The 26545-nt window shown below is 40.2% G+C and overlaps 1 protein-coding gene and 1 long non-coding RNA gene across 2 annotated transcripts in view; both read right to left on the bottom strand.

Annotated features, from left to right (window-relative positions):
• srcin1a (SRC kinase signaling inhibitor 1a) overlaps positions 1-17887 on the bottom strand; it is a 114776-nt gene extending 96889 nt beyond the window's left edge. Inside the window, exon 1 of the mRNA XM_085454676.1 lies at positions 17434-17887. Within this exon, the coding sequence (XP_085310802.1) occupies positions 17434-17455 (22 nt within the window). The 5' untranslated portion in view covers positions 17456-17887. The remainder of the gene's footprint in view (positions 1-17433) is intronic.
• A 3115-nt stretch (positions 17888-21002) lies between these two features.
• Positions 21003-24535, bottom strand: LOC146711715 (uncharacterized). Its single transcript, XR_014920296.1, has 3 exons — positions 24505-24535; positions 22367-22556; positions 21003-21468 (listed from the first exon to the last, which is right to left on the bottom strand). It is a non-coding gene; the product is annotated as an uncharacterized LOC146711715 (long non-coding RNA).
• Positions 24536-26545: the final 2010 nt, after the last annotated feature.

Raw genomic sequence — 26545 nt, 5'->3', positions numbered from 1 at the left:
TTAGGGCTAACATTTTCAGTCATCAAAATTACAAAGATACAAAAATGCCAGTCTAAATAACTTAAGATTAGCTGTACAATTAATAACTTAATTGCGTTTAAACATCATGAAAACTGTGAAAAATCCTAGGTAATCTGAAATTTTCTTGGTTTTCTTGGATTGTATTTAATACTTGGATAAAAACTATTTGCAGTCAATGAGTGCCTGAAATCTAGAACCCATGAACATCACCACGGGCTGTGGTTTCTCCCTTGAGATATTGTGCCCAACCTTTACACTACAGGCACTTTCAGTTGCAGCTCATGTATGAGTCTCTCTGGATTCTGTTTCAAAGCAGGCTATACTGTGTTGAGATCAGGTTACTGACTTAGCTATTACTTGGCTTGAAGAATATCCAATTTCTTCACCTTGAAAACCCATAGGTTGCTTTTGCAGTATGCTTTTGGTCATTATACATTTGCACTGAAGTACTGTCTAATCAGGCTTGCAGCATTTACATGAATCTCATAGTGTATTTCACAATTCACCCTGCAGTCGCACTACCAATAAACACTAGTGGCTTAGTTTCACTGACAGTCATACATGTCAATGCTATAATGCTAATATCATTTAAAAGATAATGCATTATGCAATGAATTATGAGTTTTCATGTGTTTCTTTCCTCTTCTATACTTTTCTTTTTCCTGCTCAAGTTCATCTTGATTTTGTCTGTCCAAGGATTTTTTTCAGACCACTGCATGCTCTTTTAGACTTTTCTAGCAAAGTTGAATCTGACCTTCATGTAAGAGTGTAAACAGTTGTTTGCACTTTGTTGTAAGCCCTCCGTATTTCCATCCATGAAAGTGTCTCTTAATTTTAGTCTTTAACAAGAATGCCTACTCAAGAATGTCCTTGACTTGGTGAGATGTTGTGAAGTTTTTCTCAACCATGGAAGTATTGCTGTCATTATCCACTTTTACTATCTTTGTTTTGCTCTTTTTTGAACCTGACTGCTGATTCGGCCACTCCTAAAGTTCCTCCTGTCTCTCTGGGAGCTTTGTTTTGGTTTTGGTTTGGTTTTCCAGCCTAATGTTGGCCTCCCTCACTTGCACTGACATCCAAAACTACTATGAAAAGTTAAACTCAACAATTTGAATCATCCATCCGCTTCCACTTTTCAGGGTCGTGGGGGACCCTGGAGCTTATCCCAGATGTCATAGGGCGAGAGGCGGGGTACACCCTGGACAGGTCAGCAGTCTGTCACATGAAAAGACAGACAACCATTCACACTCACTCATTCACACCTATGGGCAATTTGGACTGATCAATTAACCTACCCCTACTAAGTGCATGTCTTTCGACTATGGGAGGAAGCCTGAGATTGTGGGGAGAACCCACGCAAACACGGGGAGAACATGCAACCTCCACACAGAAACCCCACCCTGATAGTGGAATTGAACTCAGGACCTTAGTGGTGTGCAGCAACAGTGCTAACCACCATGCCACCGTGCTGCCACAAATTGAATCAACTTCAGATATTGTGTCTGCTTCATTTTTCATGAAATAACAAGGGGAAATGCCTCATCTGGCCATCTGGTCTCTCAACTGTCCCATTAATTCTGAGTATTTGAATAGTTTTGTAAAAATCCTTGAATTGAAGTTGAACATCTGCACTTCAAACATATATCGATTCTCTGATTTAAAATCCACTCTGGTGGTGTACAGAGACAAAACTAGAAAAACTGTGTGGTTGTCTAACAAATTATGAACTTAACTGCACCTGATAAAGTTAGTGGCCCTCATTCAGCCAACCTGTAATACCACTTTTGTACACCTAGATTGAATAGTGAGTATTTGTAGCAGGGTCTGCCCTCCATCCAACATGGGAAAGAGTATTTCTGCCTAGAGAGCACAGTCTATGATTCTGACCCTGTGTCAAAAAATGAAACCGTAAACACAACAGTGGCTGAAGCTGTTGGCAAGCATCCTGAAGCGCAGGGCGAATAGGAGACCTGACCATCTAGGGTTTGTTTATGTCTCTACATGCTATTGTCTTGCAATGCTCAGAATGTGATGTTTACTTATCCTCACTCAGAGCAGTGAATAACACCTTATAGGTACTCTGAATTCAAGTAACTATATCGACAGCCATTTTAAACTCTATTACTCTATGTCTGGATTTTCAAACTGTTTAATATACATGGATTTCTAAGGGGCTCTAAAATAAATCACTGGGATATTTTTCTCACCTTATAAATCAAATCAAATCAAATCAAATCAAATCAAATCAAAATAAAAGACTGCTGTGAGCGTCCTGCTGCTCCAGTGAAAAGTCATACCACTGCTGTGGGGTTCCAGACAGCTACCAGTACAGATAGTGTTCATGGGGCATCCTGACAGCGAAAACAATAGGACATTTTTGTGATGTATGGATAGGATGGATGGACTGAGGACGTTGAAAAGGATCAAAGGGCCACAACAAAGCCCTGCGTGTCACTGAACTCCTGCGTCAAACACCCAACAAGAGAGCAGAGGGAAGAGAAATCAATAGTGACTCATGCTATGCTCAGGCTGCATCAGGTATATTCGACCGTGAAGATGAAACAAGAAAAGAAGGGAGAGAGTACAAAAAGGAGGAGATGAGGAGAAGAAGAGAGCGATGAGGCACATTTTGAAGGCCAACTCTGCTCCCTATTGTTATTAGACAGCTCCCTATAGCCTCCCCTCCACTGCACAACTCTGATGTGCTTCCTCCCCGTGACCTTCGTCTGCTAGATCACATTGTGCTCTTTCCCATCTATTGTAGAACATCTGAGGGAAACAATCTATTTCAGTGTGATCATCATTTTTCCTTCAATCATGTTCTCATTGTGCGAGTGTCTTAAATTACCATAACAACGCAAAGTTGTAAAGGTTAAATTAAGCCTGGAACAAACAGGAAATTAAGAACTCGATGGATCGGTTCCGATTTTTCATGAAGTTGTGAGAGCGAGTCGTGCAGGTGACCAGCATCCCAGAGCGCTGAGTGACACCTAAAGGGCACAGCTTGACTTTTCCAAGACATCTGCAGCAGGTCTCATTAGTATTCAGCTATGAATCATTCATACAGCCGGCTGTCATTACCACAAACAGCATCAGGGGGGACTTACAAAGACACACATACACACTCTCGTTCACAGTTAGGGGTCCGTACAAAAAATATGCACACAACCAAAAATGCTCAAAATGTAGAAAAGTGTGAAGGAACTGTGTTAAAAAGAACTAGTTAGATGATCTGATTAGTTCATCTGCAGAAAACTGATATGTGAATAAAGGCATGTCTCAATTACAAACTGACAGGAACCGATTCAAGTTTCTCCACTAAGGATTTGCTGCTTTTCTGTCTCCTTTACTTCTTTTATTTTTTATTTTTCATAAAGTGATGATCTAAAACTACTGGCTGGACAACTGAGAAGACATTAACTCTACTACAGATTCACGGAAGATGAAAAAGAAATCAATTTTTGTACATTTTAAAACACTAAATTCCATAATTTTAGGGATTTTTGCTTATTAAATAATCAAAGAAACAGTTGTCACTTAGCTTGCTGTTAAAAATAAACTAATTAAATTATTACCTAATCATTGCAGCTCTAGTGGCAGCCCCTGAATATTATAAATGATACGCTGATTACCAACACTCTATGTAAACAATACCACAAGGCAATGCAGTAACAGAAACATGCAAATCACAAACAATAAGCCCTTTGTTTGCCTCCACAAGGTGAGACCTCTTTCCAACAAAAACTCCATTTGCATGCTGTGTGCAACAACTGTTTGTGGTTAACAGGCTTACACACCAAACCAGAACAGACTACTAATGCAGAGAGGATCAACTTCAAAGATACTCCTCTCCCTCTCTCTCCTTCTCTCCGTGTGAGGAAGCAACGGTGCTCGGAGATGATGCACGACTCCGGGAGCACAACAACTTTGTGTCCTCGACATTCCGTCTCCATATTTGACATTGATTATCTATACGTTTGCATTACAACACGCACTGTACTGTAACAAACAACAGGACAGTCAATGATAACCCAGTGAGCCACAACGGAGTTGTCATTATGTACGAAGCCAGGAATCAGTATTTATTAACCACATCACATTTAATGTGTGCCAAGGGCTCTATTCGCTTTAAAACACTACTTTAGCAAATGTGTTTTCATGCCAGTGTTTGCAGTGTGAGTATTACTGTTTTGTTTTTTCTTGTATATATCCATTCATTCATCTGCCCATTTCCTTAATCGCTTACATTAGGTGAGAGGCAGCCATTCACGGATAAACACATCCTAAACTACAGCCAATGCACGCTCACCGATTAACCTAACACGCACGTCTCGACTGAGGGAGAGACCTCTTGGCGCACCCGGCAAACCCAAAGCCTTCTTGCTGTGAGGCAACAGCGCAAACCAGTGCATTTACAGTATACAGTTTAACACAGATACACAGATGCACTTTATGTATTGATGCAATCATAAACACAATTTAATCTTTTCTTCCAGCAATGATCCAAATTGAATCCAAGGGTTGTGATCTTTCCTTCAAATGTAGCTTCTCCATTCTCGAGTCGCACTCAACACATCGCAGAAGGTGAGAAAAAAGACAAAGCAAGCAGTTGTGTAATTTCAAAAACCACACCGGGGAAGACACAAAGCAATAAGGGAAAGTCCACAGTGTCTTCAACAACCTTTTTCTGGCATTTTCCATCGCTGAGAAACAGAATGTCTTTTAATGAAACCAGTAAAATAAAACTCCCCCCAGAGCACACAACGCATTAATAATTCTATGAAGGTATGAATATTTGAAGCTCAGTTTCAGGGTAAGTGTCAATGTTACTTGTGAGAGCAAGAAAAGAGCGCTTTATATTGATAAAAATGAACTGATGCCGAGACATTGCTTGCATAATCTGAAAGGGCATTATAAGCGGCAAGCAATCATATGAAAAATAAGTGTAAAATAAGCGGTTAATAAGCATCTTACATAACATACCTTTTCATAAACCCTATAACTTGTGTCTGAGACTAATGAGCAAGAACCATCCGTTCAGGTTTTAGAAATGACATTTCATCTCAATGAACAAATATCACAGCGGTCTGAATGACAGGCAGCAACCCATCTGTGTATACGCCACCATCTCCAGAGCATCTGCTTGGCAGTGGGTGGAAGTGGGCTGGACTGGATGAGCTCTGCTGCAAAGCCCTGGAGCTTCTCTCTGCAGCCAGTGGTGCAGAATTCCTGCTGTTATCTAGAAGGTGGAGCTAATATTTTATCATGATGGCCTCTTGGCGCTCCAGTATGCCAAAAGGCAGAAGGCTGCAATACAAGACAAATGACAAGCTCCAAATTCCCTGGCCAACAAAACCCACATCTGCCAAACCAACAGGCTGTATGAAGCACACTATCACAGCCACCTCTGCAGAATGAATGAATAGTGCTGAAGAACATTAACCAAACCGAAAACAAAACAAACACAAGCAGATGCACAAATACACATTTGTACCAGTAATACACCTGTATGCGTGCCAACACAGCGGCAGAGATTATAAGTTCAAGACTGCTGCACTCTGTTTCCAAACACGTACTGGAAGATCAGCGGGTTGATCTATGGGTGGGTGATCCAGCATGCATGCACAATGAGCCTAATACATTGTTTATCAGTGTGAAAGAACTGGTAAGCAGGGTCATTAGAAATGTGGACACATTTATCACAGCAGAGATAGCAAGAATTAAATCTTGGACTCAGAGGAAACAAAGCAAAAGGATGCAGAGATAATACGTGAGCTTATGTGTTTATTCAGTAAAATCTATTGATTGTCACTGAAAGAAACTAACAGCCAAAACAGAAAATGCAGAATGGGTGCAGGTGTCACTGAAGCAACGCCAATAAACTGGATGACACGGTAATCTTTCAATGTATACAAAATTTGGAATTTGTGCAGCATTTAACCCCAGAGCTTCACTTCTCATAATCACGTTAACACTTGCTGCCAGTCTGCTGCTTCGCTGCACCTCCACAGCCTCAACAGCCGGCTCTGTGAGCCTCCTGTTTCCTAGTAACTGTGGCAGGGACACAGGGCTTGGTGAACGGAGGAGCTTCTCTTTTTTTGTCATCTTTCTGACAGTTGGGTGCATGCATGCACGGATTTTTAAATAATTTCAGGACTCCTTGCATACATATATGATTTTTCACTGTAGAGGTAACTATGTCTGTCGGTCCGACAGCTGGTGCACGTTTTGGTCCAAACTAAAATACTCCAACCAGTGAAAACAATTAGTAAAGAAATGACAATTACCAGATGAGAAAATATAACTTTTCAACATCTCGATATTTAGTAAAGGCTTTAGTGGTTTAAAAGCAACTTCTGGTTGGATTACCATTAAACCTAACACAAACAATCATGACTCCCTCAGGATAAATTATAATAACTGCTGCCCCATTACCTTTTCATCTAACAGCAGCTGCTTGTAAAAATGCAAATAATCTTATAATTTGGTTTATGACCCGAAACATGTAAAACTAATCAACATTTCCATGCTGTCCCATCACTTATTAAGCCTCAGCTTTTTTTGTTTTGTTTTTTTGTTTGTTTTTTCTCTATTTGACTGAAAAAAAATAACTTGCTGAAATGTATTCAGATGCAGCTACACTAAAATGAGCAACCTCAGGCTTGATGTATAGGAGACACCAGGGAGAAATATGAAATATAGTAAATGTCTATCCTCATTACCAGGCTACAGTAAAGGAAAAAGCAGGAAAAAATAATGCAAAAAACATTTTACCTACACCTGATTATAAATGTAAATTACAAAGTAAATAACAGCCTTATAATAATGAGTCAGTAAACACTGACATTAACTAAGCTGTTCTAAAAATTATCATTTGCAGCTCTGCCAGGTTTGATGCAACTGAAATTAAGCACATCAAATCCTACACCAGTTTTAGTCATAGAAGTACGAGCCAGTCTGTTCAGGAAACGTGTCATGTTATGCAGCCTTAAAAAATTGAGAATTTTTGTAAAAGATATGGGATGATTCTGGTACAGACTTCCAGGGTGGAAGTCGACGAGTCTTCATACTGAAAAGGGATATCAATTAATTTGAAGAGCCTACTGAGAGAAAATTAAGCTGCAGCTCATTACCTGTTATCAAATGAATATATAGCATATCATACATTCACTGGGGGATAAAATTCCACGTGTGAATTACACTGGAAACTAAGAGAGGTGGACAAGGAGTCTAACACCTTGGGAATACTGCTTGCAATTTGACTGAAGCAACAAAAGCTCTTTAGTTAAAAAAAAACCCCTCATGGTTTTGGTAGCATCTTAATAAACATGTTGTGTCCCAAGACACTGAACTCTGAATCAGGCCATTCCAGTTTCCTGCTGTTAACTAAGCACTGCCAGTGGCAAAACATAAAACATAACAACAAAAATGTTAATTAACATTTAGTCATTATGTTGATAATGAAAGAGTAATGCAGCAGGCATTGCATTTCCTTCGAAATGCATTTGCAGTTGCAAACGAGTTGCATATAAACAGTTAAAAGCGTCAAAAGAAGGAACACCATGACAACCTTCAAACACCCTTGTTACAGGCTGAGCTCGGGATTCAGCGGCGATTACCTCTGTGTGCAGTCCTCAACAGACCTATTGTTATTGAACAAGGTCGGACATTAGAAGGCAACTCCTGGCTTCGGAAATCATGACCCATAAGTGACTCAGTACCACCAGAAATAATAACTAACCTCCGCACAATCACTGACCATTCATGACACGCAGTCATATTAAAAGCAGCCATTTTCCACTCTCAGTCTCGCTCTCTCTCCGTTACCACTCATAACACTTCATAAAACATCTCTCCTCCTCATATTGAAAAAAAAAACAATCTCAGCACATCCTAGACATCTCTTCTGCCTTTTTTTATATTAAGCTGCAGAGTGCACACTATAGACTGCGTTGCAGAAAAAGCCAGTGAAATTTGCAATATGAAACCCACTGGTTTCCAATTTAAACCTCCAGCTGAGGAGATGGATGCTGCCCAGTTAATCGATCAAGAGACACAAAACACAGGAAGAAGCTCTGGAAGAACCAGAGGGATACCGGTCTGTCTCAGGGTAAAACACATCTGACCTTTTCAAACTCACTGCTCTAATAGTTTATGGCAGCGAGTTTGGGCTCATCCGCGAATTTCACATGCAATGTTTGTGACTGCACTGATCCCCCGTTACAGAAAATCCATTTTTTAAGCTTGGCTGGACTTCTCAATAATGCAAGTCCGTATCAGCTTCTCAGCCGGTTACAACTCATTACATGTATATTAGTGGGCGATAACGCAGGAATTGGTTTCCTTGTGAGAAGGGTAGCTCCTAGTGGGGAAAATGAGGAAGGAAATGAAAAGTGATCCACAAAGTTGCAGCAGAGCGCAGCCTTTCTGACAGCACAGACTTACAATCACATGAAGAACTGCAGCATGGCTCACACAAATTATACTAAACTGAACGAGCGACTTAAGAAACTGGTTCACAACTGACAGTAAATATGATGGAGGTTTAAATTTTGACTGGAGCAGAATCACGATGGCAATCTAAAATCGCAGCCAAGCCCCAAGGCAATGCAGACATATTTGATGGTTCAGTTCGCAAAGTGATACCCCAACGAACTCTCGTTACAGTTTGATAAATCAACATTTAGTCTGAACATGGGGACAGTGAAGCAGTATATTGAGACCAGGGCTATAATGAGATGAGGGATATTTGGATCCAGTCATAAGCAGAAGAAGGATAATCTGCCCATAATCACTAGAGCCTGCACTCCCTGCTTTGTATTCCTGCCTGAACATCTTTAGAAGGAAAATCAGATGTGCACGTAGGAGGAAATAGTCTGAGAATAAAGAACACCATAACCACTTCTGCTAGCGCCTCGCTAACACCACCACGTTCATTTCCTCTAACTGCCTAGCTTTCTTTGGGGGGAAAGTTTTTGGGGTTTAGCAGTTTCCATAATTTAGTCTTCTCGTGCTTCACAGTTCAGCGCACTCTGTGAAGTAACACAGATTCCAGAAATGAATCTTTAGCCCACAGGTATCTGAAATGTAAGTTAGATCAGTCTCACCCTACACTCAGGAGCTGACTTATTCGTAAGTGATTCAGCTCAAAACGCTTTGAGCCCTTTTAAGCATTCACTTGGTCATAAATGTTTAATAACGACCACAAAAATATGTCTACATAACAAGACACAACCTTGTGCAATATGATCTGCATCTCATAAGTTTAGGCTATTGCTCTCCCATGCAGGGGAGAAGTAGATGTACTTAAACCTGACACAATGTTTCCACTGAATATTAAAAACAGAGCATATGCATGCTGCTATTTCAGGGACTGCAAAACACCAGGTGAGGCTCGTGCAGTTATCAGACCTCTTTGTTCCACAGGCAGAGAGGACATTTGGTTTTTGCAGGTGTGGAGAAATGAGAAGGTGCAGATGCATGCACGAAATAACCTCCTGGTAAACAAAGCTTATCTGTAGTTTCTTGTTTATTTGTTGCTGCATTAAAGAGAAAAAATGGCAAAAACCTACACAACAAAATCAGGTTTGTGCTGTTGTTTTCAGACAAAAAGTATTCAGATAAGCAATATTTTAACAGGTAAACAAGTCCAAACTTTTACAATAGAATATTTACAATTTATTAGGTATACCTCACTGATACAGAATTGAACCCCCTTTTGCCTTCAGAACTGCTTTAATTCTTCATGGCACAGATTCAGCAGGGTGCTGGATACATTGCTCAGAGATTTTGGTTTATATTGATAGCATTGCACAGTTGCTGCAGATTTTCCTGCACATCCATGATGGGAGTTTCCTGTTCCACTACATCCCAAATGTGGCTGACTGGACTGAGATCTGTGGAGGACATTTGAGTACAGTGAACTCATTGTCATGTTTTCAGGGAGGCTGTGGTCTTTAAACGACGCTCAGTTGGTTTTAAGGGGCTCAAAGTGTGCCAAGAAAATATCCCTCATAGAATTAAACCACCATCAGCAGCCTGAGCCATTGATGCAAGGCAGACTGCATCAACTTTTCATGATGTTTTTGGTAAATTCTGAAACTACCCAAACAGAAAAATTGGAGTCTAATCAGACCAGGCAATGTTTTTCCAATCTACTGTCCAATTTTAAGCAACCTGTGCAGGTTTTAGTGTGAACTTCAGTGGGTCATCTTAACCATGTCTACATGCCTAAATGCACTGGCTGCCATGACATAGACTAATTAGATATTTCCATTAATGAGCAGTTTAACAGGTGTATTTAACAAAGTGGCAGATGGGTGTATATATACTCAGTGTCAAATTAAATATGAATATAATTGATGTAGCAGTCTCCAGTGCTGTTGCATAACTTGGAGGTGTTTGGGATGTTTTATTAAAATTACAGGGGAAAAATATTCATTTCATTAATGAGATCAGTGCAATATCACCACTAAACCTACAACCTCAGTAACAGCTGAATTAGTACCTCGGATGCTGTCAATAAAGCTAACAGAATTTGATTCACACACCTTGCACTAGTTGCATTTTCTGTCCAATAATGGACCGAAAAAGAAACCTGGCTCTGATAGACGCGTCTTAAATCAAAGGCTAAATTGTAAATGATAGCTGTAACATGGTGGAGGTAAAAAATTGAAAAAAACCAGCAGAAATGTTAAAGCCTCTCTGCTCAGTCATTTCACGCTTGAATTTTGTTTTCATAGATCAAACAAAAATTGCATCTGAAACATCAGAGCTTATCTGATTAAAAGCTAAAATCAAAATTTACATGCAGACACGCAACTTTTTTTTAAACTGTTCACTACAGACAGCTGTTATAAGTTGATATCTTCATCCAGTGAAAATGCATGGGGTGAAAATGAATAAGTAAGATGTAACTACCACACTGAAAATACTGACAGCAGGATTAGTGTGCTTTGCTGTCAGTCATAAAAGTGCTGATCACCAGAGTCTGAGTGAATCTGGGAGTCAGATGAGGGGAGAAACTCTGCAGCCTCACATTGGGTGAATATTTCAGTATAAGATCTGACCATCAGTGATGGAACTGGTGACCTTTTATATCTAATGTCTGCACAACTGAAGATCCCAAAACAAAAAAATGTGACTATTAATCATTGCAACAAAAAAGCTGAGTTCTGACATAAAACAGGTCCTTTTCTCCCCTAACAAATTTGAATATTTACCTCATTATCTCCTACTTTTTCACACATTGATCTCCACAGTACCAACTGTCACTGCTGCAGAAAACAGATGTTGCTTTCAAATGCTGTTGAGACGTATTGTAATTACCAGGATTGCACATTTTAAATCGACCGATATATTGTTAAATAGCCAACAAACCTCCCTCTTTTTTTTTGCTTGCATTGCTAATATGCCAAGATCTTGTATTCTCATTACCCTGCCATCACAACACCACTGCTTTCTCCTGCCGCAGCACAAAGTAGCTCTGTACCACTCTGTCTCCAAAAGAGTCAGCAGAAAGCTACTTTTGATTTAGAGACCATATTGTTATGTCTCACTACAGAACACCTTAATATACGACAAGTTGTTTTTATGACTCACAGGCTGTAGCTTTTAAGGGCACATTAGGGCAGTACAACTTTTTCAACAGATCACTGTGGACCAACTAGAGCTCTGTGACGGGGGGAGGAGGGGGGGGGATCTCGAGAATAATGAAGTAAATATTGCCCTCTTGGACCCACAGTGCAATCGCTTCAGGATCATGTTGTACAAGCTGCTGTGGAGGAATTTTACTCAGTTTCTGCTCTTTTTGGAATTACAAGAAAGTAGCTGCAAGCACTAGAGAGAAGGCTGAGTAGGAGTAGCACCATTCAACTTGATTAGTGTACAGACTTTACCAGCTGACAGGAGGTGATTATACCCTGCAACTGACAGCAGCTGGAGGACAGCTCTATAGCTGTATTCGCTTTAAAGTAAGAGGAAAGTGGTGGAAAGTTTAATATAGATTTTCAAATAGATGCACTTTGAGTATGTTTTTTTGTTTGTTTGTTTTTTTAAAGAGTACAACTCAAAATCTATGGGTTTTTTTTTCCTCATCCAAGATTTTTCAAGGTCAAGCAATCAAACCTGGTTCATGGTTGGTTGCTTGAAACCCTGTTGTTTCCAAAGTGCCATTTTAAAAGCGTTAAGTTAAGCATTGCTATCTTAGTTGTAAAAACAAAACAAAAACAAATAAAAAAACAGCTCTGACTGTGAAACCAGACCCTCATTGGCTGATGAAGTGTGACAACCTGTTAACTAAAGAGTTATCTGTATACCACAGATAATCCTCAATTTCAAAACATGGTATGACCAAGATTTACAAAACAGATGCTAGGTACACCGATGGAAGCTACATCCATGCTATATACGGTCTGTAATCTATAAACAGTATTGTATGACATCATCATGTTGCCTAGTAACAGTCTAAAATGGTTTTGTGTTAGCATCTACGCACCTATAAAACCTTAAAAATGTTGTTTCGTTTTTCTTTCACAACAGTGAAACTTCACTTTACACAAATGCTGAATTATGCATGATGATCATGCAATATGACGCCACCATGTTGCCTGGCAACCACTCAGAAATGGGCTAAAATGGTCTGTTTTTAGCCTTTATACACCTACAAAAAATGTATAAAAGCATCATATCATTTTTATTTCACATTAATAACATTTATATCCACAAAACCTGAAATATACATGATTAGTAATCACATAGCAACTGAAATCATCCAGGCCTAACAATAGCATGGGCATGTACTAGTCATTACTTTGACTTATAATGGTAATGCAAGTCATTGACAACCGCCGTCTTCATGCTGAGAAAATATGTGATCAGACTTATGTTCCCATCATAAAAGCTGTATCCTACTGCATAGGTCTCTGAGAAATCATTTCTAATATAAGACAAGACGAGACAAAGAATTTCTGTGGTGCAGTATGGCTTAATTAATGTGACTGACAGCAGAAACAAAGACCTTCATGACACAGAGAAAAAAACACAACAAGAAAGAAAATGTATTTTAATTTTGGACCTGTTACATCACTTGCAACAAGCATTTCATATTTAACTCCACACCCAGCGGTGGTGGTTAAATAGCTTCACTTTTTAAAACCTGACGTCAGTTTAAAAAACTAAAATCATAAATGAAATACAATTTTTTGATTGAGTTGTATTTGAGTTTACCATTTGCTGAGAATTTCATTCACACATGGTAAGTTTAACCTGCTTTAATTACTTATTTATTGTACTGGTGTGCTTTCAGAAAACTAAACATCCAACACTTCATAGCAAGAATAAATGTTTAACATCTTTCTTCTCTTCTTTTAGTTAAAATTCTCCTTGAAAAGCTCATTATTAAAGGAACCTACAATCAGATTTTTTTATACTTATAGTTACCCTTGAATAAAGCAATAAGTATTACCCCCATTTTATTGTGTCCATTCTCATGCACAGATATCAAACTCTACCACGCACACAGTTGTGGCACGGAAACAAGGACCTTTGATAAATGCATGTAATATTTAAACCCTTGAATCATTAATGACCTTGAGAGCTTACTAGTGTGCTTACCACCGCAGCTGTGAGAGACTCATCATATACCGTCAACAACAGACCCCCTGGAGTAACAGCACAAAGATTCGCAAAGATCTCTGACTTGCAACTTCATTTCCCATTAAAGCAATTCTTGACAAGGGTGAGAAACCTGAGCAAAGATTCCGAAATTCGATGTGAACGATTTTTTGTTGTTTTTCTCTTTATATAGTGATCAACTAGAGAACAAATGTCATCGCTTGAGCACGATCAGTTGCCACATATAAAAACTAAATGCTGCATGTGTCATCATCATCCTTCATCCATCCCAAAGTACATATTTGAACATATGCATGTGGGTGCACATATGTGGTGAGGACACGGCGTGAAGCAAATCTAAACAGCTTGCAGATTTGGGCAGAGAAGCCTGGGATTTTATCATTGCACGATCATTAAGTGCTCAACCCATTTTATCAGCTCGAGGTTGTGCCCCAGAATGTGGGGAGTGTGTATATCATATAAATATTTTGTTTAGCACATTTGCGTTAACATCAGAACAACTCTGGTTACGCTATTCCCAGCAGGGTCAATTACTTCAGAAATCCCCTCCAAACATGCAGCTCCTCTGCCATAAAACATTGCATCATCGTCAGCCAATCACAAGGCAGGAATCATGGGGCTTTGTGTGGCACAGACCTAGGGAATAAGCAGGTGCCCAAGTACACTAACACACTGACATCCACACTGTGCTGCTGTCAATGGCAGGCATTTAAAGCTTAGAACAATGCTTTGGTAAAAGAAAAAGAAAAATCGCGTTACTTGTGATCTGATCCGTGCTCAAATAGAATTTAACAGGGGCCAGGATATAATGTGGTTCAATGTAGATTGTGCCCTTGCATGCAAGATAAATATCTGGCAGGTGCATAATGACATGACCTCGTACAGTCCACCTGTCTTTGCTTTCAGTATTGAAATGAAAAAATGGTAAACAGAGCAGCTCGGTGACTTGTTCCAAAACAAAACCTGTTCCATCAAATGCAAATCTTTACTGGAACTGGAACTGGCCTGAATTTTCCTAGCTGTCGTTAAAAGCAGTTTCATGTCAATGCATGACATAAATTTACTGTCTTTTTACAGGTTTATCCTTTCAGATAAATCCTCCTGCAGTTTATCTACCTCGACGCCCAGAGTATGTCGTAATGGCGCCAATGTGTCTGCACCAATGTCAAGACAAAGCCTCTGTATATCAAAGAAAATCCACCGGGCTAATGTGGCCAAAGAGGTCATCACACTACCTCACACCTAACCCGTTACTGTTCCGAAGAGAACTGGCCTGAATTTATGCCTAGCAAATCACAACATGTAACATCCAGTCAGCAGGTTACTTGTGTCTCTTTTGATGAACTATAGAATTACTTCAGCAGTAAAACAGCATCTCAGGCACTGCGGGCCCTGCTCTGGCTTTGCCTCTCTTACAGAGGATCATAAGACAGACAGGCATGCATGTTGACATAACCCTCAGCTGAACATACCAGGGTAGCATGGAGATAAAAAGCTACCAGGATCTACAGTCTCTGTACAATGGCAACATTACGATAAGTGTTAGCTCTCCGGCAGGCTAACACTGGCTTAACGCTCGACTCTGCTAATCTATTCTTTATGGTTTAGCCTTGTGAGCTGGAAAAACTCTGAAATAGGCTTATGAAGATGTTTCCATTTACAGTTACAGGAAGTGTGACAACCAAGTGTAAGAGCCATACTTCTTCACTGGTTGAGTTGGGAAAGTTAAGCCTGGTTTAGGAAATTGTTTTCCAGCTGGTGACTTGAATTTCTTGAATTGATTCGGTCTTGCCAGCTTTTTAATAAAATAGTGCTGTTAATTACCACCAGCAGTAATGACAATCCTGAATACTGCAGGTGTAATGCAAGTGATTGGAGATCTTTTGTTTCAGCAAATTATCCAAAATTGCTGATGGTGTAAAAAAATTAAAAAACCCTAATAGCGCAAACATTCAGTCAAATGTAATGTCTGCTTTTAGAAGTAATACACCCAGGGGTTTGTATTCAGCCTGATACATCTCTCCAAGACAGACACTGACTATACAGAGCTCCAAGGCCAAGCTTTATAGCGATAAAGCACAAAAATCCAATATACACACAGGTCGTATGCCACTGTACCTTGCCTCTGCCTTCACCTAAGCTGCAAACTTATTTCCCTCCATCTGAAGAGCCAGATGAACGTGTCTTACAAAGAATTCAACCTGAAAAAATGAAACTATTCAAAGGTCATCTGTAAGCAAAAAGTAAAAACAGACAAGCTAAAGGTATCAGTATTCAACACCAAACACAGAATAAGCTCACAAGCCAACAAGTTGGTTTACTATTCCACTGTTGAGCTCTCACAATCACTGCAACTAATGACCGATTAAAGGTACTCAGCACTTTTAAAAAAAATTATGTTGCCTCTGCCCAAGCAAGACTTACCTGTCCACCTACGAGCAAACCCCTTTTTTGTCTTTTCTTTTGAGTTTCCTTTCATTCTCTCCCCGTCTTTCATATCTTCTGTCACTTGTCTCCCTGCTCTTCTCACCACTAGCTACCAGACTGTCCCTTGGTGAGAGGCAAGTGAGGATGAAGAGGAGGGGAGAAAGAAAGGAGAGAGAAAAAGTGAGGGAGAATGAGGACTTAGAAAGGGAAATGAATGTGGATGAAGTCCCGGAGCTGTGTCATGTTGCCCATCTCTCTGAGAAGTGAGCATTTATCCTGTCCTTTCTTTCTGTCTTTGGATCTTAAGAGTGGATCTTCTGCTGCCTGTCAGACAGCCTTGCCATCCCAGGAGTGTTTCAACATGCCTCAAGTACATTCTTCCTACTTTAATCCCACACCCTTTTTATACTCTCTCTTTATCATGTATTTTTACCTCGTTTATTTGGGGGTGTAAAATCTGCAAACAAATAAGGCGCACTGTATTTTGCTTGAGAAAATCTGGTGCAAACTGTAGATACATTTGCCTGCTTCTCAAAAGAAGACTTTAAGATCATTTTCAACGATTGCTTTTTCAATAATGCAAAAAAAGAAGAAGAAATAACGAAAAAAGAACGATAAGGGGCTGAAGGAAATAGCAAGAGGAGCTGACCCACCCGATCATCCGTTTACAATACCATCCCCCATTCACTGATAGCAGAGCTGCCTAGTCCCTTCATTAAGCTATCATTACATTCACCGTTTTTTCTAATTTGTCTTTTTTATCTTTGTTTTTTTATGCATTTCATCATCTTTCAAACACACACACACCCACCAGCATGCACACACCCCTACACTTTGGAGTGCTTCACTTCCCAGAGGTTGTCCATGTGGCTGACAGCAACAGCTGCAACCAACACACCAATGCAATCACACTTTCCAATCAACTACACACAAACATCTCTCGAGTCCTTCTCTCTCTCTTATGTACACATACACATACACAGACTCACACCCACCAGCACCACCTGCTTCACTAATGGTACTTCTGCTCTACACCGGTCCCCTCCCATATCTTGCGCTCACACATGGTGCCACCACCCTGTATTTCCAGCACCCTATCCACATTCAACAGCCTCCCACCTCAAGCCTTTTCCTGGGGCACCTCACTCCTGACTTACTGCCCATTAACTGATGCTACCTCACGGCATCACTCTCCTCAAGCAGCGCCGCTCTCCACAAGCCCTCAGCCCAACCCCCCATCCCTGCTTTCACAGAGTGTGACAGGAGGACAGCCAGCTGGTTGGGTAGCACAACATACAGAATCAAAAAATACCTGCCACACAAGTATGCATAGAATTAGGGTTGACATGCCTTGGGATGGTGCATTGCCCATGCTGCGACACGGACCGCTGCAGCTGAAAGTGATCGCGTTTCCTGTTCCCCCTCCTCTTTTTTCCTCTCTCCTCCTCCCCTCCTCCTGTTCTTCGCTTTCTGTTCTTCACAAATCGCTGGGTCTCTCCTTCCTTGTGCCGGTCCCCGCGCTCCTATTCGCTCCTCGCCTTCTACCGTCCTCCTTCCCTTTGTCTCACTCTGGCTTTCTCTTCCCTCCACTGGAACCTCCTTGGCGAGATGGCTTTGGTCCAGCAGCGGCGCTCCTGACAGCACTGCGCGTGTGTGATTGCGAGCACGTGTGTGTGTGTATGCGAGTGTGTGAGGGAGAGGCTGGGTGGGAGCGCCTGGGTGTGTTTGCGTGAGGGAGAGAGAGGGAAGAGATGGGCGTAATCTTCAGCAGCTTTGGGAGACTGTGCATGCCGGTGCAGGGATGCTCAGCACACAGCTAGGAGTGAAGCACAAATTTTGCCCATGATAAATTCACACTCCCTCACCCACTCTCTCTCACTTCCTCTCTCCATGCCTTATTTCCTACTGAATACACATTATACTCTCGCTCTCCTCTTAAAGACACAGGCGGCACGCTGCATTGCTACATGTCTAAGGCGTATCTCATGATATCGTAATAAAGGGGAGTCCAGGGAGATGGTCCTGCATGGGGCTCCTGAGCTTAGCCAGCAGGAGGGGTGGGGGTGGGGGGTAGAAGTGCTTGAAGCATCTATTGTACCAGGAAAGGTGGGGAGGGACTGAGGTGGGTGAAAATTAAAAGAAAAAGAAACAGTGGAGGTGAGAGAGACAGAGAGAGAGTGAACACTTGAAATATCCTTGTGACAACATCAGCTAATGATAAAGCTGTGTAAGGCCAGAGGGGAGGTTATAGTGGGATTGCTATGACAACCGGAGCTCGGCGGCAGGTGAGAATGACGAAAAGGACGCCACAGGAGGGCAACCTCAGCATCGCTCTTCCCTGCTGGATGTTTGTATAAATTATTACTATTTTTAGTCCTGATAAGTATCACCCAAGTCCAACATTATCTCAGCTATTTAAGAGCACCCTTGAATGTGGGGGGGGGTGGGACAAATCCACACTGAAATGAATCTTGTGTGTTCCTGAAGGAGGACAAAATGAGTTAAAAGTAGCTGAGAGAAGAAGGCATAGGGTGTGAAATCGGGGACAAATATTGTATAAGCCATGGATGATTGAAATCCAGAATACTGCTGTCAGGCAGAGTGAAGCAGCCTCTGGGTGCTGATGAATTAAGAAGTTAAGAGCGGGGGAAAGAGAGACGGAGAGAAAGTAAAATGCCAGGAGATGGAGAGATAAAAGAGGATGGAGGGCCTCTTCATGATGAGAGTGATGAATAATATATGATCAGCCTGCTCATGACTTACACAGCACACTGGAACGTCCGTCATGTCCAGCTGGTTTACAGGCTCAGAGAAGGGATACATCAGCCTGCCTTGTGTAGCCTGTCCACCTCAGCTAGAAGCCTAACCCTGTCACAGTGTTTCAGTGATCAAAATGTCATCATAACACTTCCATTGTGTGTGTGTGTGTGTGTGTGTGTGTGTGTGTGTGTGTGTGTGTGTGTGTGTTTAAGATATATAAATATAATATAAAATGTTCTTCAGAGAAGTAAAACATGGGAAGGGGGAAAAGTAAATGCTGTTTTCGGCAGTCATGCTGTCGATAACGGTGCAGATGGTAAGAATTATGTTCCCCAGTAGACACTAAATCCAGCACAGAACATTTTTAATTATCTACTTTTAGCTTTATAGAGCCACTTCACAAGATTTAACTTCCAACTTGACATGACTAGCGACAGGCGATCCTTTAAAGAAGATTTTGTACAGATATTTGATTTCCTACTTTATATCTGAAGCAAGATATTGGTCTAAAAATATTCAACATGAGAAGGCCGTATGGAAGGACCTCAAACTCACTGTGAAATTTGCTGGTGGAATATTAAAGGAGAACTAGGGTTACTAGGAGAAGGAGAACAGAAGTGTTTGGCTCATTTCCATCTCCATTTTTATTTTTCGCTACTAGTTCAGCTTCTGCATGATAAACATTTCAAAATAATCTTCATTCATCTTGTACTGGGAATTTGTGCAGCCGACTAGAAAGCACAGAAACCGTCTGAAACAAGCAGCTTTAAGCTCCTTTACCTTGTCTTTAAAGTTGTTTTCTTCTGATTAGCTGCACCTTGCAAATAAATGTAAACAGCTGGTGGGCGGGGCTCTTCTGTTCACAGCTAGTGCTGCCAAAGACACCTGCTTTCACTGACATGGGGAAAAAATAGCTTGAAACTGAGCATTTAGAGCAGTCTGAACTTTTGGGTTTTAGGGATTCTTTGCTGATCAGATTAAATGAAACTTAGTTTATATAAACTCCTTCGTTTACATAGTTTTCACCTCAGACAGATATTTATTTTTATTGACCTATTATTCCACTTATAGAAGCTTTTTTTTCCACAAAAATAATTCAGGAATCAAACCGGTCCTAGCCTAGTTTTAATCCTATCAGAGGCCTTTAAGTACAGCCATCATCATGAACCCTACAGAATAACTATGAACTTAAACTAAGCGAATTCCAAACTTAAATGTAGCTATAACCACAGCAGTTACAAAAATATAACATTTTAAAATAAAATTAATATGTACAATATTCTCACTGTCATGTTTTCCTCTTCAGAATAGGTGATCCAAACACAGCAACAATATAAACAGCTTAATGTGCCAGAATGAAATCTCCCTTCCGCTTCACCCTTCCACCAGCAAACTCAAAATGCAGCAACACAAAATGCTGTCACGTTTTTAAAAACAATTATAAATAAATATTCTGGTACAATATATTCCAAAAACTGCTTTGATGATGACTTTTTTTCTGCTTTCCTGCAGAGCACTGCCTCTCTTTCACACCCACATCTGCAAATCTCTGTACAGGAGGAAGGCAACCCTGTTTAATTTAGTCAGCAGCAGGCTGTCAGAGTTTGAGAGTCAACAAATATGAGAAATTAACTCAGCTCAGTAATGTGTTCTACAGCATCATGGACCGCAGGTGTTAGAACCTGTGAAGGACGGTCAGATTAGGGATTGGCTTTTCACACAGGATTGTGGCTGCTCCTCTTTATCAGCCGATCAAAGCGTTCATACCAATACTTGCAAAGCTAGCTAACCATACAGGCACTTCAGAGACCATTTCATATCAAGGCCTTCTAACAGCAAATGTGCAATTGCAACCGTGGTGCATGGCTGCAATTTAACAAGTGGAATTAAAAAGCCGCATGTCTCATATTGTAGGTAATGTAGATGTAATGCAGGGAGTGCAGTAGGAATGCTTCTAGGATTTTTTTTTTAAAATTTTCATATAAAATCACTCTTTTATTTCGTTAGTGGTAGTTTTCAGGTGGAAACATCAGTGTTTTGCTGTGTGACTATATTTTTCAATAGGTCTAATTGAGCAAAAAGATACTGCACTTGACATAATGAGATAATTGCTGTCATGTGCATAATAACTATGCATAATAACTTTCTGTCTACTACATTTAAGAAAAATAATGCTAAAGATTGGGTCAAGCTGGTGTTTTGCCTCAGGGCTTGTATATTTCACTGAGCAGGAAGCTGTTCATATGCAGAGATGGAACTTGCTGAGCAAGTAGCTCCGAGGAGACAATGACCACCCTGTGCCACTGTTTTCTAATAAAGCGACAGCTGCGGTTTTAGTGTTGGCTCTGCAGCTGACCATATTGTAGAAAAAATTATCAAGGCACTTAGTCTAAAAATGATGCGCATTTTCATTTTCCAAGTTTCACACTCATGTTCTTAGAAGAAATTGTCAGTTGTCCCGAAGGAGTTTAAGGAAACCCAGTTTGTCCTGGCTGTCCTCTTTCCTTCTCTCCATCTCAGCTGTGCGAGCTCATCGACCCAGAAACCCTTCAGCACATTCTGTGGCACAATAGATCTGCCCTCGCTTCAGTGGAAACTGGCCATCTGAGGTTATTAGAGGAGGGGCTGGGGAGGAATGTCAATGACAGCGTGACTTGGATGCAGAAATATAAGACAACCTTAGAAGGCAGTGAACACAGGTTTTCTTACTGTACAAGAAAGACAAAAACATGTCACTGCAATCATGTAAACGCTTCATTTGCATTTACAGTATGTGTACTAATGCAGAAACCTACATATGCCTCATTGCAACCTTCAAAGCAATACCCAAAGGCACTATACATTCAGAGCTATTAGAGCAGAAAGTTGGAACCTCGAGGTCCAAGGATAACAGGTAAGAGGTAAGGTCTAGAGATTAATGTCTGCAGTAATGAATATCACTTTTCTTCATCTGCCATGAACCTCCAATACATAGTGAACCAATTCTACAATAAGCATTTATCATTAAACCATTTTAAACATTGCACAAATCCAGCAGTGCTACTGGTGCTAAAAGACTCTTCCTGAGGGAACAATAAAGAACAATGCCCGCTGGAGAAAATGAGCCACATTTAGTGAGGCAAGTCACAAAGAACGATAATAAATCCCTGCCAAAATCTTGCACTGGACACAGAGCCTGAGAACACAGATCATTCCACTAAGAAACATCGCATACCACACTGTAAGTGATCACTGCCTTTCATCTCTCTTTAGTTTGTCAGCAAGAATATCCAAAAACTATCAGGTCAAATTTATGACACTTGGCAGAAAGGTCGAGCATGACCAAGGAAAAAGCTCATTAAAATTTGGTTTAGATCTGGGCAACATTTTATATATTCATCAAGATCGTCTAGTCAGAGACATAATATGCCAACATGCAGAAGAAACTGATTTAAAAACCAATTTGTCCCAACTGACAGTGGCCTGTTAAGTAACTCAGTGTGAGTGTAATGCTGCATGGTGAACTTCTGGTTAGCAGAGTTACCTCATAGCAAGAAGATCCAAGAGCAAAGTCTGTGTGAAGTTTGCATACTCTCCAGGTCCTTTGTTTTCCTCGCACGGTCCAAAGATGTGCATGGGAGGTTCACTGGTGATTCTAAATTGGCTGTCAGTGAATGGTTGTCTGCCTCTCTGTGTTAGCCCCGTGATAAACTGGCGACCTGTTAGGGATATGCCTGGAAGAAAATGGGTGGATTTTAATGTATGTTTCATACTGACCTTTTCAATCTCACTGTGCTTTTTATAACTCCTTGCTTGATGGTTGTGTGATTTCTGCTGTGCAAAAATGCCAACAAAGGCCAGAGATCAACCTTTACTATGAAAAGACTCATTTTTGAGATATTTTTGCCCAGAAAAACAAAACAAAACATCAGTATGGATTTGCAAAACATATTTGGCCTTTTTAATTATTTTCGCACACCTGGTTAATTGCAATTTATAATCTATCGGCATTTGCAGTGGGCTTTATGTTATTGTTATTTAGCTACTACTCAGATCCTGATCTTGTGGTCAACCTTGCAGAAGTGGCACCATGGGAGGATGCAGTGGGGGAAGCATACAAACACAAAAGGCTAAAATAGACAGACCAAGGCAAGGCAGAAAAACGTGGCTGGTGTACCGAGGTGTTCCCTGTACAGTAGATGTGGAATGCAGAGCATTTTTGGCCACATTAACAACAAGGCTCCCGAAGAGAATCAGGGTTTTTGAATAGCCCTTCTGAAAAGCCATCAAGTCACTATGGGAAATTGCTCATGACTTACAGATTGAGCAAAGCAGCAATCTGCTTTAGAAGAAGAGGAAAAGCTCCAACTGGACTGGAAGACATCTGACACGCAGGGATAAAAGCCTAGGGGGACACACCTGGGACACCAGATATTGTTGCTGAAACACCTTCCACAATTCGTAACACAAGACATCGATGCCAATTATCCTCAGAGATTCTGATATCAACTCCTATGAGCTTAATTAAAAAGGCTTTCTCTGAAATAGAGTAAAGCTATGCAGGGCACCTTGAGTCCCAACTGTGGTTGTGCAAATAATTCAAATCCCTTAAAATTTAACAAAAAAATAATTTTCATCAACCGAATTGTGTGAAAGACCACAGATAATTATGTCTTTAAGGTGGCACACACTGTCACTCTACAGTACAAATCAAGGGTTGAATAATTTAGGGAAGAAAACTTTTAGGGAAACATTCGGCTAAATAAATAAATCACAAAAACTATAAACAGTAGCAAAATACTAAGTCTTGTGCTTGTCAGGATTTGCATGATAAGGTCCCAATTGAAGACTCAGGAGACAAGCAGGATTAAACAAAAACTGATCCACAAAGGAAAAGATTAAGTCCAAAAAGCAAAGACACAGAAAATCCTCAAGGACACAGAGAGAATCGCACAAGTGACCAAAGAGACAAAGCAATGACAGGACTACATATAGACACAGAAACAGCTGTACACACAAAACCCGGGCTAACCAGGGGAATGAGTCACTGCTGTGGAACAGGTGAAACTAATTAGAATAATGCACAGGGGAAATAAAAACACATGCAGAACACAGGAGTACCAAAATAATGGAACTAGAGGAACTCAGAGACTAGAACTTAACAGAATGAATTACACTAAAGGACCACATAGAGGGAACAGATAAGCTAATAACAGAGAATAAACACAGTGGCTCTGAATAGAACTCTAGAGAAAAATCATGAAACCAAACTTTCACAAGAAACAACAACAAGAAACCAAAAACCCCGAAGAAAGGATAGAAATCAAACACCAAGCCCTAAATTTCAAAAGCCAATAAAACACTCGGATCACAAAAGCCATTAAGTTCATGGAGACAATATTTTTGGAGCTCGTGAAATATTGGTTACAGTAAGAGACTCATATTACATTCATAGCTAGCTAGATAGCAAGATAGATTTTATCGGGCTTACTGATTCATCTCAGTTCACTTGGAGCAAAAACAAACATTAAATAAAAGTAACTTTATTTTATTTTGACAAGTGTTTTGTCTTTATTGTGAACTCGAGGTGTTGTGTTTTTGAAATTAATTTATTAACCTCACAGTTATCCAACTAGCTTTGCTAACCCATCATTGTGCAATATGCTTGAGCAAAACACTTACCTTCGGCCACAAATACTCGGTTAGGCATTAAAGCTGGGAGCTGAAGCCAGGGATAATCTGGGAACTGAGACAAGGAGCCCAGCAGTCCTGTAACAAGTGTTACTTAATGTGTTAAACAACACAGTTGCTCAAACCAGGGGTGTCAAGCATAAGGCTAGGGGGCAAGAATCGGCCGCAAAGACCTCAATCCGGCCGCTGGATGGTTTTGCAAAATGTGAAAGAGAGCATAAAGTTTTAGAATTTTGAACTGTATTTTAACAGGTTTTACAGCTTTTCGGACCCATACAAACCTCCCTTGTCGCCATTCACAATACACCAAAGTAATTCAATTACAGATTTCTGTAATTTTATACATCACTTCTTACAATCTAAGCCTAAAGAGTCATGTGGACATATACTACAGCAGCATTTCTTTATCATGTAGAAAAACTAAGACACAAAGTTGAAATTGCTCTTATTTTATGTTGTATTAAGATATCTCATTACATGTGCAGTTAAATATTTACACTGACAGAAATTGAAGTTTCATCAGTGCATCCCACATTATAAAGTGGGCTGTATGTGGCTTATGACATAAAATGAGTAAGCTGAACATCTAATCTAAAGGGGTGCGTTGAATTTATGTTATGCTGTGTAGGACAATAACTGTTATAGCCTACATTTACCTAAGTCCTAGAGTTACAGAGGTACCTTAGCGCTTTAAGCTGAAGCATCAAATCACACTTAATATTATGATTTACTTTACTGCACCCTTAAACGTATTTTTGGAGTGGTACACTGAATAATTTAACTGGACTGTGATGTAAACAAATCAGAAATAATGCATTATTAAATAGTAAACCAGTGGTTCCCAAACTTTCATGTGACCACTTAAAATCAGCAGTATCCTAGTACATCTCATTGCGCTCTAAGTTCAAATAGAGATTCAATTTCTCTCAAAAGATGTTTTTCGAAAATCTTTTCTAAGCTATATTAAATAGCTACTTGAGTTTCAAGCAAAAGATTAGAGAATTTTTAAAAAAGAAAGAAAAGCGGTTGCTTGATATTCTTTCTTTCCTACCACATGAGTCATCTGAAAACCCCTTTGATCAACTATGACCCTTGGAAGACAGCCAGATCTACACATTTTACTGACTATATTTTTGTACTTTTACCAAAATCTGATTATGATCAAGGACTTTTATAATAACAGAGTGTTTTTTTCTCTTTCATTGTTGACACCTCCACATTTGGCAGAAAGAGCCTCTTGAGCTGGATCAGCATGACTGCTCATATATGAAAACCTCAACGAGAGGAATGAAAACAAAGAAATATCATGAACACGTGTCAGAAATCTATCTGTTTATTCTAATTCAGTTTGTCTATATGAAATACTTTGTTCACGTTAAATAAGCTTCATCGTGCTCTTTACCAATGTGAAAATGTTCTTGCCCTCAGTGTTAATCCGCTGCCAATCAAGTGGACCAGCTCTGTGTTTCCATGGCGATATGAAAGGCTAGAGATGACTAGTCTTTTAGAAAGGTGTAGTCGCTGGTGAACTCTGTTTTCTTTGGCGAGTGTGACTGTGTGGGAGGATGGTCAGGATTCAAAATACCAGCCTTATGTGCAGGCACACTGCTGAGCACCTTCTGTGACTTCTGCACACCAGCAAAACGCAAGGGACCCTTAACGTTACACATGCATATGTCTATGGTGGAAAAGACTACATAGAAATGCAAGTTCAAGTATTATATGTACTCGAAGCATACAACCTTTTTAACCTTAAACAGACGCGTACTTTTCCTTGCCTTTGTGATTCATTATCAGGTGTCTCTCGATTGCTCCTCATTTGTGCAGCTGATCGATGAAAAATAATGGTGCAGTCCTTCTCTCCCTTGGGATGGAGGTCATCAGTGGTCAAAGAAGTAGATCTTGTACTCGGGTGTATGGATGATTACAGTGTAAATTTACTTGATTGAACATGAAGCTCTTTAACATTTAAGAGAAAAAAAACAAAACAACGAAATGCACTGAAAGCACTGAATCTGCAGAGAAATAAACT

The sequence above is a fragment of the Copadichromis virginalis genome, linkage group LG4 (assembly GCF_057382275.1).
Source record: "Copadichromis virginalis isolate Kocher_CV1m ecotype Utaka linkage group LG4, C_Virginalis_male_GT1.1, whole genome shotgun sequence".
Classification (NCBI taxonomy): domain Eukaryota; kingdom Metazoa; phylum Chordata; class Actinopteri; order Cichliformes; family Cichlidae; genus Copadichromis; species Copadichromis virginalis.
Note: the sequence above shows the minus strand (reverse complement) of the source record. Positions and strands in the feature narration are given on the sequence as shown.